Source organism: Crocodylus porosus, unplaced genomic scaffold (genome assembly GCF_001723895.1).
Source record: "Crocodylus porosus isolate Cpor-Errol unplaced genomic scaffold, CroPor_comp1, whole genome shotgun sequence".
Taxonomy (NCBI): Eukaryota; Metazoa; Chordata; order Crocodylia; family Crocodylidae; genus Crocodylus; species Crocodylus porosus.
The window spans coordinates 40,269,164-40,282,623 of record NW_017728911.1 but is presented as its reverse complement, the minus strand read 5'-3'; the positions used below and the strand labels follow the sequence as shown (position 1 = coordinate 40,282,623).

At 61.2% G+C, this 13,460-nt stretch overlaps 1 protein-coding gene across 1 annotated transcript in view; it reads left to right on the top strand.

Moving 5' to 3' along the window:
- The first annotated feature begins 4,616 nt into the window (after window positions 1-4,616).
- TLE3 (transducin like enhancer of split 3) overlaps window positions 4,617-13,460 on the top strand; it is a 19,693-nt gene continuing 10,849 nt past the window's right edge. The window contains exons 1-4 of the mRNA XM_019533195.1: window positions 4,617-4,717; window positions 6,252-6,326; window positions 10,523-10,727; window positions 12,979-12,995. Coding sequence (XP_019388740.1) covers window positions 4,697-4,717; window positions 6,252-6,326; window positions 10,523-10,727; window positions 12,979-12,995 — 318 coding nt within the window. The 5' untranslated portion in view covers window positions 4,617-4,696. The remainder of the gene's footprint in view (window positions 4,718-6,251; window positions 6,327-10,522; window positions 10,728-12,978; window positions 12,996-13,460) is intronic.

Here is a 13,460-nt window from a genome sequence, read left to right as displayed (position 1 = left end):
CGCCCCGAATTTAATTCTCATCAGCAGAGCTCTCCACTTTGCTAATAATGATAGCAGCCGCAAATAGCTTTCAACATGCCATTGACAGCCTGGTTGGAGAGAGCACTTGAAATAGTGCTAGACAGCTGAAAGTACCCGTAATTGTCTACCGGAGTGAGAACCACACTGCTCAAGGGCCTTATTTTCATGTGCTTAAAGAGACAATATCCTGGTTTCAACAAATGTTTCTAGTGCCTCCCCGGGCAGGATTATTTACTTTCCCCTCCGTCCCCCTCTTTTTGATTGGGGATGTTTGTGGGGAGGGAAGGGAGAGCGAGCAACCCAAATCCTTGATTACTGAAGAGCAAATTTCTGTGAAATCAGCCCGCACCGGCGAGGAGAGGGTCGCTTTGCTGAATCCAGCGGACCTTGGAGGCTGGATGGGAGTCGGCGGGACGGTTTCCTAAGACGGACTCTTCCCGTGGGCGTCCCGGGCAGACCCGGGATCCGCGTCGGTGCCACGCTCCACCGCGGCCACCCCCGGGTCCTGGGCTTGGCGATGCGGCCTGGCTGCAGCGTGCGGGACCGGAGTGCGCGGTCGCGGCGGAGCTGAGACGATGCCCGGTTCGGGCTGGACCTACGTCAGCATCTCCGCACGGACGCGGATCCGGCCGGCGGCTCCCGCTGGCACCTCTTCGACACCGTTCGAGTCCGAGCGCGCCTCCCGCCCCTCTTGGCCTGGGCAGAGGGACCCCCCGGGAACGAACAAGCCCCGGCAGACGGGGGCAAAGCAGGGTTGTGCCTGCCTGGAAAGTTTGCCAGGAGCTTGGGACGGCGCAGCTTGGATGCTTGCTTTGCCATGCTCATGCCTCAGTTTTTGGGGGCCACGATTGCCTTTGCCATGTGGCGTGACGGAGCTGGGAAGCATGTTGGAGTCACGGGGGACTTTGGGAGCGGATGTGTAAGGCTCTTTTTTGGACGCGTGCCCGTGAGACGCCGTGGAAAGGGCACGCCGGGGTTGTCCGTGGAGCGCCTGGGCAGGCTTTTACGACGGTGGAAGAGGCTGAATTTCGGAAACGAATGCATCTTTACCTTGTCCGTGCTCTGTGCATTGAGAGCCCAAGAGGCAGCTGCCGCTGGGCACCATCGCCGCTGTCCAGAGCTGGCCCCGTATCCCGCAGCTCCTGCGGGCTGCTGGACGTGCCCCCGCCCCGGAGGGCTGCAGGCTCCTTCCAGCCACTTGAAGAGCGGGGCGAGTGATGGCTTTCCTTGCAATGCCCAGGATTTATAACTGGTGCCTCGGTGGTGAGCAGAGGGTTTCAGACCTGCCCGACTCTTGCCCTTGCCACGGGGCCGCGTGGATCGGGCTGTTGGATCGGCTGCCCCGCGTGAGCGCCCGTCTACGCGGCTCCCTTGCACCCGGGTCGGATGGTCTGCGAGGCTCTTGCTGATGTTCGGTGCTCCAAGACTTCGCTTCTGGGTTGTTTCCTCCCCGTCTTTCTCCTCCGAGGGGTCCCGGCTGTCCCAGAGCCGGCGTCCGTGGAGGACAGCCCCAGTGCAGCAGTTTGGGGCCTGCTCTCCTCTCTCCGGGGAGCCTTCAAGGGCTAGACTGCAGATCTAAAACCTGCTCCCTAGCAGAGAGAAGAGGAGGCGGAGCGCGTGCTCGGAGATGTGGCCGGGCTGCAGCGGTCACCGGACCCTCCTTCCTGGGTGGGCGCAGCATTTGGGGGGTGGGTGAGCTCGGCCATGCCGCCAGGGGCCTGCAGCTCTTTGGCTGGCGCGTCCGCGGGCAAGAGGCAGCTGCGGCTGGGCACCGCGAGGACACGAGACCGGGCACGACCCAGTCCATCGCAGGTCTTGCATGCGTGTGAGCATGGCATGATGGCAAAGCCCATGCGTCGCCCCCGGCAGACCCGCGGCCTTTCCGCCCGGCGCGAAGTGGCGAAGCCGAGCGGGTCGGCCGGCGGGAAGGCCCTGCCCTGGCGCGGGGAGGGCGGCGGGGATACCGCTTTTGCAGCCCGTTGCGGTCAAGCAAAGGTGCGATTTGCATAATGCTTGGAGGGGGTTAGGTGGCTGGGGTTGCTGTGGCAACCGTGCGGGATGAATTGAGCTTTTCCTTGGCGGGCCTTGCCCGGTGGCCCTCGGGGGACAGCCCTGCCGCTCTGGGGACCTCGGTGAGCCGGGTCGCGCTGGCGGGCGGTGCAAGGCACGAGACCGTCCCCCCGCCCCCTCTCTCATCCCCGCCTGGCCCCAGGTTGGTTGGATGTGGTGGGGTGGGGGGGGGCCCGGGATTAAAGTGAGCAAATACTTGGAGGTGGCTGGATCAGACGGCCGCGGGAAAGCCCCCCACGGGGGTTTCTTTCTTTCCCAGAAGCAGGAGGCAAGCGGCTGTTTGCTGCCAGCCCCTGAGGTCGGTCCCTGTCTAGAAGTTTGGGCAAAACGTGGCTTTTTCAAGGGGGTCGCGGGGAGCTTCTCCCAGCGAAAGAGCGCAGGCATCGTTCCTCCAACATGGATGCAGCCTGCTCGAGCTTGGCGGCTGCGCGGCGGGTCTGAAACTTTGCATGGGGCTGACCCCAGGAATATGCCGGGGGCTTTTGCCGCTCGCGGGGGCCGTTCCGGCTGCAACGAGCCATCGTTTCTGCATCATGTGAGGACCCGGCGAGCCAGGCGGGGGGCGGGAAGCCAGCGGAGAAGTAATCACACGGAAAAGAGCAATACGTTTAGCAGCGGTCGCATAAAGAATTCAATAGCCTTCATTTGGAGGCATGCATTTTTAATGGCGTTGTAGTTATATATAATTTGATCAATATGTCAATGCTGAAAGGGCCTCTAAAGAGGCTTACCCATCACGGGGCCGCTGGGGAGGTCGGCGGCGCCCGGGCCACGTGGTCAGCACCCGCAGGGCTGCAGAGAAACGCCGGCCCCGTCCGCGCCGGGTTCCCGTGCGAGGTGGCCGTCGGGCATCCCTGGGCTTGCTTTGTTGCGTGCGTCGCCGGACGCGTGGGGCTGTATTTCTGTGGCATCGCACTACCCGCCGGGTCTGGGCTAGAGGCGATGGAGGCCCGAATTTAGCAGCTTTAGTTGCTTGTAATTCAGTGGCTTCCTTGCTCCCAGAGCGCCCTCGTTCTTCCTCTCCCCGCCGTGAGCCTCCAGAGTTTGCAGAGTGACTCGGTTTCCCTGGGTGGCTCGCTGCTCGGGGGTGCTGGCCCCGGCCTCATGTTTGCAGGCGGGAAAATGAAGCAACTTTTTTGAGGCTGCCAACTTAAAATAATCGGGCAGTGAGGTCCTCGGACTTTGGGCGCTGGGAGCGTCTCGTGCAACCGGGGCGGCGGGTGGGGGTCTTTTCCAGCCTCACTAATGGCTTGGGTACGGATGAATATGTGAGAAGCAAGGGGGCTTTGGGAGCGATACCTGTCTCTTACTGGACCGTCTGAATGCCTTTCCTCGGCGGCAAGGAGGCGGTGGGTGCACGAAAGCTCGTCTGGTCTCTCCTGGCTACGGAGATTGATGGCAGCAGTAGAAATACAAAATAGCGAGGCTAAAAAATAAATGCACGAGTGGCTTGTGTGCCTTTGTGAAGGCCGAAACGATCTGCAATTGCAGCTGTCGGGAACGTCTTGAGGGCAGTGCCCAGGTCGTCCCGTCCTCCTCTTCCCTTTCAGAGAGGGCTGCGGGGAGATGGCAGAGGTTTCCAGAGCCCGAGTCTGCCGCCGCGATCTTTGCTAGTCCCTTCATCGGCCGCCGGTCTGGTGTTTCAGCCTGAAGACGTGGTCCTCTTCATGGAGCATATAAGAATTGTATATTAAGAACACAGAAGAGGGCTGTGTTCTTGGCCGTCTCTCGCAATACGAGACGCAAGGCTCCCAACGCGTCATGAGCAGGCAGCGGGTTTAAAACGGCCGGGGTGAAGTTCGTGTTCACCTGGAGTGAGCGTGTAGCCAGGTGCAAACGGACCGGACACGATCCTGGAGGACGAGGGGCACCGGCCGCTACTGCGCGTGGGTGTGAGGGGCACGGCCTCTGCATCAGACCGCCCGTGCTGGAGGCTGCAAGGGAGGGAGAAACGGGGGGCAAAGACCCGGGTGACTCCCTTTCCACACCCACGCTGTGCCACGGTCTGACCCTGTCCACGGCAGCTCTCGCGTCCACACGTGTTGCAGAGGCAGCTCCGTGCACACGAGCGTGTGATCCGCAACGCCACGATGTCGGAGCTGCTAGCTCCCTCGGCCTGCAGATCGGGGCCTCTCGCCGGTAGTGCGCAGGGCTGCGGGGGGCGGTTTGGGGTCAAAGAAGACCCGCAGAGAAACGTGACGTCCAGAGGAATCCCCTGAACGAGCTCAGTCCTGCTCCGACTCCTTTTCGGAGGGTTTCCCCTGTCTTCATCACAGCTATAAAATGTGCACGCTAGTTCGTGTGTCCCGGTCTTATTTGCACCACTGAATTGCTGGGGTGGGAAAACTTTGTGCTCAGGCCTGTTTAGACAACAAATGCATGTTCTCTTTCTGTGGGCTCCTTGTGTCCCGGGGCGGCTGCGGGTTGGGAGCGGGGGGCGCCGGTTGCACGGCAGGGCAGCATCGCGAATGATTTCTCTTTGCCCAGCGCTACCCCGCGGCCCTCGGGCGCTTGTTGCTTGTCCGCGCTTGCCGCTCACCGCTCTCGTCTTGTCCTCTTGCAGACGGAAATCGCGAAAAGGCTGAACACGATCCTGGCTCAGATCATGCCGTTCCTGTCGCAAGAGGTGAGCGCGCCTGCGGGCAAGGGGAGGGGGCTTCGTCCTGCCTGTGTGCGTGGCCCGTGGATGCGGAGGGCAGTGCCCTGGGCAGGCGGCGCGGGCAGCGCTGGCGTATGCCAGCTGGATGGTGCGTGGCTGAGACCGGGGTCCGATGCAGCCTGGCGGGATGAGTGGAAACCGCGGGAGTCATTGGCGTGTTGCATGGCGGGGCGCCTGGGGCAGGTATTGCAGCGCCCGGGGTGCCGCGAGATCCTTCTAAGGGTGCCACGGGGAGGTGAGCGAACCCACCCCAGAGGCACAGGATAAACCCAGAGGGTTCAAGAACGAATCCAGAGCATCACGAACGCCCTGCCTCGCTGCGGGCCCTGAGTTTGTGCAGTGAGAAAATTGCTCTTGGGTCAAAAACCAAGTTGAAGGCTCAGAGGTGGCATTTTCCAAAGGGGATTTCAACCTTTTCAGACTCGAGGCCCTCCTCGGAAAACACCGGCTCTTTGTTTTCACTTGTTTTTGGACTATATGTGAATAATCGAGCTGGTCTTCTGGTGCAAAGGCCTCAGCAAGCCCACAGCAGCTTGAAATACTTTTCATAGAGTCCGGAAACGAGGGCTGGAGGGGAGCTCAGGAGGTCACATCTAGTGCAACCCCCCGCTCCAAGCAGGACCAGCCCCAACTACATCCTCCCAGCCAGGGCTCTGTCTAGACAGGTCTTGAAAACCTTCAAGGATGGAGGCTAGACGGTCACCTTGCTGGCGTGAGCTGGCTCCCAAGTGTCTTTCCTGCCTGGTGCAGAGAGGCCGGACCCGACAATCCCCCGAGGACCCTTCCAGCCCCTTGCAATCTATGAAAAAGGATGGAGACTCCTTCGCCTCTCTGGGGAGCCTGTCCCAGTGCTTTATCACCCCCCTCGGGAGAGTTCTTCCTAATACCCGACCTGCTGCAGCTTGCACCCACTGCTCCTGTTCTGCCCCCACTGAGACCAGCCAGCTCCATCCTCTGTGCAGCCCCCCGGCAGAGAGCGAAGGCCGCTGTTCGGTCCCCACCTCGGTCTCCTCTTCTGCAGGCTAAATCAGCCCCATGCCTTCCACCTCTCCTCAAATCCTGTGACCCAGCCCCAAAATCCTCTGCACTTCAACACTCTGGGGTCCTACTTGACACCGCTGGGGTTATCTTTGGACTCGTGTGTGCCCACCTGTTAGTGCTGGTTGTGCACCCCCTGAGAGGATCCCGAGACACCCCCGGGTGCTGCAGCAGCCAGGCTGGGAACCGCTGGTGGGAACGGACATCCCGGCTCGGCAGAGACGGGCATCGCGCGGCCCCGCCAGGCACGGGGCAGACGTGGGCTCGCACCCAGTGCTCGCGCCCCGCTCTGCGCTGGGTTGACCCAGTCCCGTGCTGTTGATGGCAGAGGGGCCCAGGCTTCGGATATGTCCAGCCTGGTCCTGGTCCCGCTCCCCTCCCTGCCTGGCCAGGGCTGCCCGGATGCAGCGGGACCTGCCCGGAGCTGCTTTTCACTGTAATGGGGCTTGGTCCTTGTCCCCAGCACCAACAGCAGGTGGCCCAGGCTGTTGAGCGCGCCAAGCAGGTGACGATGACCGAGCTGAATGCTATCATCGGGGTACGTGGACTTCCCAATCTGCCTCTCACCGTGTGTATACCCCTTTTATTCCTATCATTTACCATGGCCAGAGGCAGCCCTGCACTTAGGTGGCTTGGAAGAAGAGCAGCTAGCACGAGGCCCGTGGGCTCCAGGCTGCCCCCGGCCGGGCGTGGGCGGAGGCAGGGAGGGCATCGAGGGCCCTGATCCTGCATGCATCGTGCTCAGCCTGGCTGCTGATGGCACCGTGGGGGTGGAGAAACCGTTCTCGTCGCTGCGAAAGTTGAGCCACGGGGAGGGGGCAGCACGGGGTGACCCCGTGTCCTCCCCCCCCACAAAATATGAGCACTCGGCTCTGCAAATCAGGTAAAAGGGGCACTCCGTTCTGCAAAGGGGCAAGGTGGGGACCCCTAAATGAGGATGGAGGGGGGTCTATCTAGCGGGCGTGGTGACGGGAGCCCTTCTTCCAGCTGCCTGAGAGCAGGGACGTCTCTGTTTGTGTTGTTGCCGTGACGTGCTGTGGCCTGGGTGGAGTCGGTGATCCATGCATTGAGTTGCTCGCGCGAACCCCACGGCCCCTTTGAGTGGCGCACGCCCGAGTCTTTAAAAGACGAGCGGTCGTCTCGCCGCGACCGAGCGATGTCGCGTGGCGCGCTGGATGCAAGCTCTCCTCTGGGTGAAGTCCCGCAACAGGGCTGGGGAGGGTACCGTATTTCCTCGTGTACAACACGCCCTGGAGTAAAATACTGTCCGTGTTTCTCAACGAGGGGGAAACTAAAGATCGCTCCTTGTATTTAGTTGCTGAGCTGCAGCAGCGAGGGCGCTGAGTCTGCTTGCCGTGTCCGCCTCTCTTGTGGCAGAAACGGCTCTTACCGTATTATTTGGCATATCAGGCGCTGTCCAATTCCCAGCAGCTATTTTTGCACAACAGGTGCGTGTTGTATGTGGGGGAAAATACAGCATTGCTGATTCCGAATCCCAGCGGGACACGGAAATGCTCAGTAGCGCGCCCCGTCCTGTCTGCAGAGACAGCAATGATGAAGCGTGGCCAAGCCGGGCTCCTCCTCGTTTCCTTCCCAAACAGCCTGTCACCGTTGTCCCGTGACCTGTTCCCAGCCTGGTGTGAATGCGTGTGCGCGTGTGGGTGTGCTCTGTGTCGCGGTTATCCGGCGCTTTGGGGGAACGAGCAGGAGTTGTGGGCTGAGCTACGTGCGCTGGGGGTGCGGCGCTGTGCCGGCTCCGCAGAAGCTGCTGCATGCCTGCATGAAAATGTGGGGGAGAGGAAGGGGGCTGCTTTGAGCTGCTTCTCCATCCTGTCTGGGGGCACCGGGCAGGGCAGGGTGGGTTTTGATGCCCCCCGGACGAGCGGTGCGCGTGCGGCCTCTTGGCCGTCGCCTTGCAGCCCCTCTGTCATGGAGCCCGGGGTGGTTGGGGTCTAGCGCTGGCAGCGATCGGGTGACTGGAAATGTAACGCGAGCGGTGAACCGTGAAATCGGGGAACAAAGGCACGGAGCGCCGTGTGCATAATCCAATTAAAAGCCCTCGGCCTCCACCACCGGTCTCGCCGGTGTCGGGGAAGCTCTCCCACCCTGCACGACGCCAGGCATCCCTGCGGTGCAGCGTCCGTGGGTCTGGGCATCTCCAGCCGGCTCGGCCCTTGGTTCGGGGAGCACGGCGTGGCTGCAAGAGCCAGAACAGCCCGCGGGCGCCGAGCCGAGGGGCTGAGCACCCTCCGCTTAGGTTTGTTGCTGGTTCCTGGGAGTCGGAGAGAAGCTGCCGAGCCCTGCTGTAGCTGCACTGGCTCCCACTTGGGGCTTCTTGGACGTATTTTTTGGCCTCTTTAGGTCAAAATGCAGAGCTGTGAATGTTGGCGCTGGTGGCTTTGCACGAGCTGAGCCGGACCTAGAGGCTTTCCCGGGACGTGGAATTTACCCGTGGCGAGGCAAACTGTTCCCGCTGCAATAGCTGATGGCACGGCTCTGAGGGTGTGGGGAGACCTGCCACAGCGCGGGGGCAATGACCAGCCGTGCGGCGGGGCAGGGTGGGGGTCTCGCGCGTGCTTCCCCAGGGTCTAGGGGAGTTGGGGTCCCATGGAAATAAGGGCTGAGCACACACGGGACGGCACTAGGAGAGGAGAGCAAGAAGCACATCAAGTGACCGGGGTGGAAATCGGCCCTGGGATCGTGTCGTGCCGCGGGGGGATGGTTGGACCTGCAGCCCTGGACCCTGCACCCTGTCCTGCTGCCCCAGACCCCCCCGGCTAAAGTCATCCCTGCGAAAACGCCCTTCCTGTTGCTCGAACCCCCGGGCTTGTGTCCCCGGGGCTGCACGAGCCGGTGGATCTGGGCTCGGGGGTGGCTGGAGGTGCCGGGATCGCTGCCTGCTGGCCGGGCCCCGGGGAGCTCGCATCTACCCAGCCCCCGGCTCCCTGCCTGCAAGCTCGGGTGCTCTCCTATGTAGGAATTGCAGGAGGACGGCAAAAGGGAAGGAGCTGGGGTCGTTGCACACTTCTGCTCTCCCCCCAGCCAGCGTTTTTGGCCCTTCCCCACTCCCTACCATCTCCCCCGGGGGCTGCTGGAAGATGCAGGGCATCCTGCCATCTCCGCTGGGTGCTCACGTCCCCCTTCACCCTGGCCCTAGGAGGGGCTCTGTGTGCAGCCGCGTGGTGGGATGGCATCCCCCTGCCCCCGTGCACCCTGCCTGCGTCCAGACCCGGCAGCGCGGGGCTGTCGGTGCCGGGTCCCGGCCCTTGTGTGTGCTGCGAGCCCGCCGGAGCTGGAAGCGAGGGCAGGGCCAGACCTGGGGGAGTGCTGGTGGGCTCCACGGGCTGCGGGGGGGTCCCTGGAGCTGTGCCTGGGATCAGCTCCAGGGACATCCAAATAGCCAGCGGTCTCCTTGGATCCTGGATGCGGTCATGTGGTTCCCCCCCCCCTTTGCACGGCAGCGCCGACACCAGCTGTGCACCGAGATCCCCGGAGCAGGGACTTGGCCGTGCGCTGGCTGGCACTCGGCACCAGCTCCTTGCTGCGCGCATGCATTTGAAACTGGGGGGCGAGGGCCCTGTCTTTTTCCTCCACCCTCCTTTCTTGCCCTGATTTGTTACTCGGCTTTTTCCAGCAAACCGGTCCGTGCCGGGGCCAGCTGGGCCAGGCAGCATCCAAAGCGCCCGGGGAGGGGGCGGGGGGAGCAGGGACGGTGCTCGGATCCAATTACTGGCCTGGCCGGTGCTGCCCGTGGCTTGCGTCCATGCTCGTTACGGGCGAGCTGTGGGCAGTAAACACGTCAGCTCGTCGCGTCTCGCTTGTTAGCAGCCGGGGTTAGCATGTGCCGCTCCTCTGCGGCGGGGACAGGACGCCCTGATCCGGGGCAGCCCCGTTCCCTCCTCTGCAGGCGGGGGACGTGCCGTGGCAGCGAGCCCGTCTGCATGCCTGAGCCCTCGTGCCCTGTCGCGCTGCTGATGCACCCGGGGGATGGCTGTCTCGGCCTTCCCAGCATGCATGCTGAATCCAGCTCTGCCCACAGATGTTGGCAAGGCCAGTCAGCGCCCGCATCCCCGAGGCAGGCTGCAGCGTGGCTCTTTCCCTGCTTTAAAGCCTGCTGGGGTGCAAGAAGCTGTAGCAGGGCCAGGGCATCCTGGAGCCTGCCCTGCTGCCAGCAAAGGGGTCTCCCGGGGCCTCCCATCCCATACCCCCCGCCAGCCGTGTTACCCAGCCGTGTCGCAAAGCCCGGGCCGGCTCCCTGGGGCACCGGCTGGCATCTTGCTCCCAGGGGGATGGGCTGGGTCCTGCTCGCTTTTTGGAGCGGAGGGTGGCTCGGTGCTCGAAACGGCAGTGTGAACGCGTGTGCTTGTGTGTGCGTGGTGTTACGACTGTCGGGCACCTCCCCAGCTGTGCGCAGCCAGGCTCGTCCACCTGGCCTGCCCTGGACCGTGTCTTCCAAGGAGGGAGCCCGGCCGGCTGGGTAGGCACAGGACGGGGCCGCCTGGCTCTGGGTCCCGGGCTTGCCATGGGGGCAGCCTTCCAGCTTGTGCTCCCCCCCCCCCCCCAGCTGCTGCCGGCGTGCGGGACTCGCTAACGCCCGTTCTCCTTTCAGGCCGCGGGGCCCGGCGTGGCGACCCCGCGTCACCCCTTTTGTTTCCGGCGCGGCGCAAGCCCGGCCGTCCCCGCGGCCTGGCGCTCCCCTTCGTGCCGCCCGCCTTACCGCTGGTTGTATTGCAGCAACAGCAGCTCCAGGCACAGCACCTCTCTCACGCCGCTCACGGGCCCCCAGTCCAGCTGCCGCCTCACCCCTCCGGCCTGCAGCCACCAGGGATCCCCCCCGTCTCCGGGAGCAGCTCGGGGCTGCTTGCGCTCGGCGCGCTCGGCAGCCAGGCGCACTTGACCGTCAAAGACGAGAAGAATCATCACGACCTGGATCACAGAGGTGAGACCCGAGCCCCCGCCGCTCCTCGAGGCTGCTCCCTTGTGCCCTCGCCCGGGCGTTTTGGGGGCATGTGTACCCCCTCCACAGTGCAGCCTGACGGGACTCCACACGCTGACCCTGCCTCAGCCTGCTACTACGTGGGTAGGGTGCAGGGCTCCTTGGAGGCTAAGCCTGGCGAGACTAAACCAGCAAGAGAGGCCACACTGTAAAGCCCCCTCTCTGTGTTGCACATATTATGCAATTTGCTGGTTGATTGCTCAGTTAATTTAGGCCAGCTGTACATGCAAAGTTACTGTCATACCATAAACGGGTCCAACCAGCTCTGAAGTTTGAATTGTAGAAAATGATGGAGCTGGAAGGGAGCTCGGGAGGTCACATCTAGTGCAACCCCCTGCTCAAAGCAGGACCAACCCCCACTACATCATCCCAGCCAGGGCTTCATCTACCCGGGTCTTTAAAGCCTCCAAGGATGGAGACTGCACCACCCCTCTGGGTAACCTGTCCCAGTGCTTCACACCGCGCCCCCCCCCCCCCCGTTTTTTCCCCTAACATCCAGCCTCAACTTCCTTTCCAACATCCTTTCTGCAGTGGAGGACCCACAGCTGGACACAGGACTCCAGATGTGGCCTCCCCAGTGCCGAACAAAGGGGAAGAATCCCTCCCCACAATATGCTGGCAATGCTCCTAGTAATGCTGCCCAGGGATGCTGTTAGCCTGGAAAATTTAAAAAGAGTTAGAGCTGGAAAAAGTGTAGTGACTTTATAGCTGGTTTGGCTCCAGCTTTAATTCACAGGCGTGGCAGGGTGTGAAAAGTCAGATGCTGAGGAACAGGCTCTGCAATGAATGGGTTTTTTTTTTTAATGTTTCCTACCCTGTGGGGGCCCAGGAGTGGGAAGATGACGGGGGTGAATGGTAGCGAGGGCAAGAGCAGCCTGGGCTGTCTTCTCCCACGGGTCCCCTGATTAAAAAAAGTTTTAATCTTTTTAAGCACATTCCCACTGGGCTCTGTGACCGTGCCCGGTGCCCAGTCTGCCACTGCTTGCCATTTCCAACAAGGGGCCCAGTCTCCGTGTGGGCATGTGGCCTCTGCCAGCCCGTCTTGCAGGTGGAAGCCTGACGTGTCCACGGATCCATGCGTAGCCGAGTCGAAAGTTGGGGGTCTGGGATGTTGCACGCACCAGGCGAAATGGTCGTGGCTGCGCACTCGTGTTGTGTAGCCCGTTCGGGGATCTGGCACGGGGTCTCCCAGCTCCTGTGCAGGCTCCACTTGCCTTGCAAAAGCCCCTTCGTGGGGCCATGCCGGTGGCGGGGAGAAGCTAGACGCGACATGGGGGGGAGTGTCGGCCGTAGATGTGCCGGAGCTGAGTGGTCCAGACAGCCCCGTCTTTCGCCATCAGAAATCAGCTCGGTGGCTATCGCAGGTGCGAAAGGCAGGGTAGGGATGCACCTTATAGAGGCGCATAAGCTTTTGCAAGCTTAGGCTCACTTCATCTGATGCTGCGTGTGCGCCAAAGCCATTGACACTCCCTGCCAGCATCCTTGGTTTCCAATCACTATAGGAAATAAGAGGAAGGAAAACTTGTGCTGCTTCCATACACGGTGGTTGCCTTCATGTTTCCAGACCCTGAATTTCATTCCCCTCCCTTGACTTTCCAGCTAATCGTGCAACCTAGGCAATCCCATGGTTGTGCCCTCCCTCGGAGAGATGGTTGCAAGCCCTTATCGAATTGCATTTCGTTTCTTCTTTTCGGGTTTCAATTGCCAGCGGTCCAAGGGAAAACCGGCCCGTTTAGGTAGAAATGAATAATGAAACCGCCAGCCCGACCACATCCCCTCCGTGTAGCAAAGCAGGTCTTTGTAGTCCCACAAAGAAGGGCGGCCGGGACGGTCAATAACTTCTCCCGGATTTATGGCTCAGCGCGGAGCACGTGAATGCTTTCGGTGCCTGCCATTTCCTTTTGTGCTGCAGCGCATTTCCCCTGTTCGTTGTTTATTTTGCCATCTAATTCCCTTTGACAACAAGGTGGGGGGGGGGGAGGGAGCAGGCAGCGGGACAAGGGAAATTAATTTTAAAACGAAGATGAAAAGCACCAGCTTGGCTTTGATTGAGCGAAGCCAGACATCCCTACGTGACGGGGAGCGGCGAGGTCGGTTTTCTATTTTTAAGACTTATTTGAACGTGTTTTATTTTTCTGTCTTCTCTTTCTCTTGGCTGTGACCCTGCCTCTCACCCGGGCCCTGTTCCCAAAAGAGCGAGACTCCAGCGCAGTAAGTACCAGTGTATGATTTTTTTTTTTCTGTTTCATTTTGTGTTGTTTTTTTGTTTTAATCTCGGCGTCTGATCTCTGTGCTCTGTTCCTTTATCTATTGTTTTTCAGCACAGGCTTCCAGGTTCAGTCTCCTAAATGATCTCTGCTAGACAAACTATTTAAACAAAAAAAAAAAAAAAGGGGTGGGGTGGGGTGGGAAGACGGCGCCTCCCTCAGGGCCGGGCCGGTGACTGTGGGCTCCCGGCACCTGTGTGTGTGTATGTGTGGGGCGGGTCCTTGCCTTTCACAGTCCCATCCTAGTGTCCCTCACTGCTCCTGCCTCCAGACCCCAGTGCCCCAGGTAGCCCCTTGCAGGCTGGAACTCTGCCAGCCCACAAGGGAAAAGCCACAGTTATATGTTTTTCTCCCACTCTTAAAGTTTGCTCATGACCCTTTCGTAGATTCTTGAGACCTTCATTGGTGT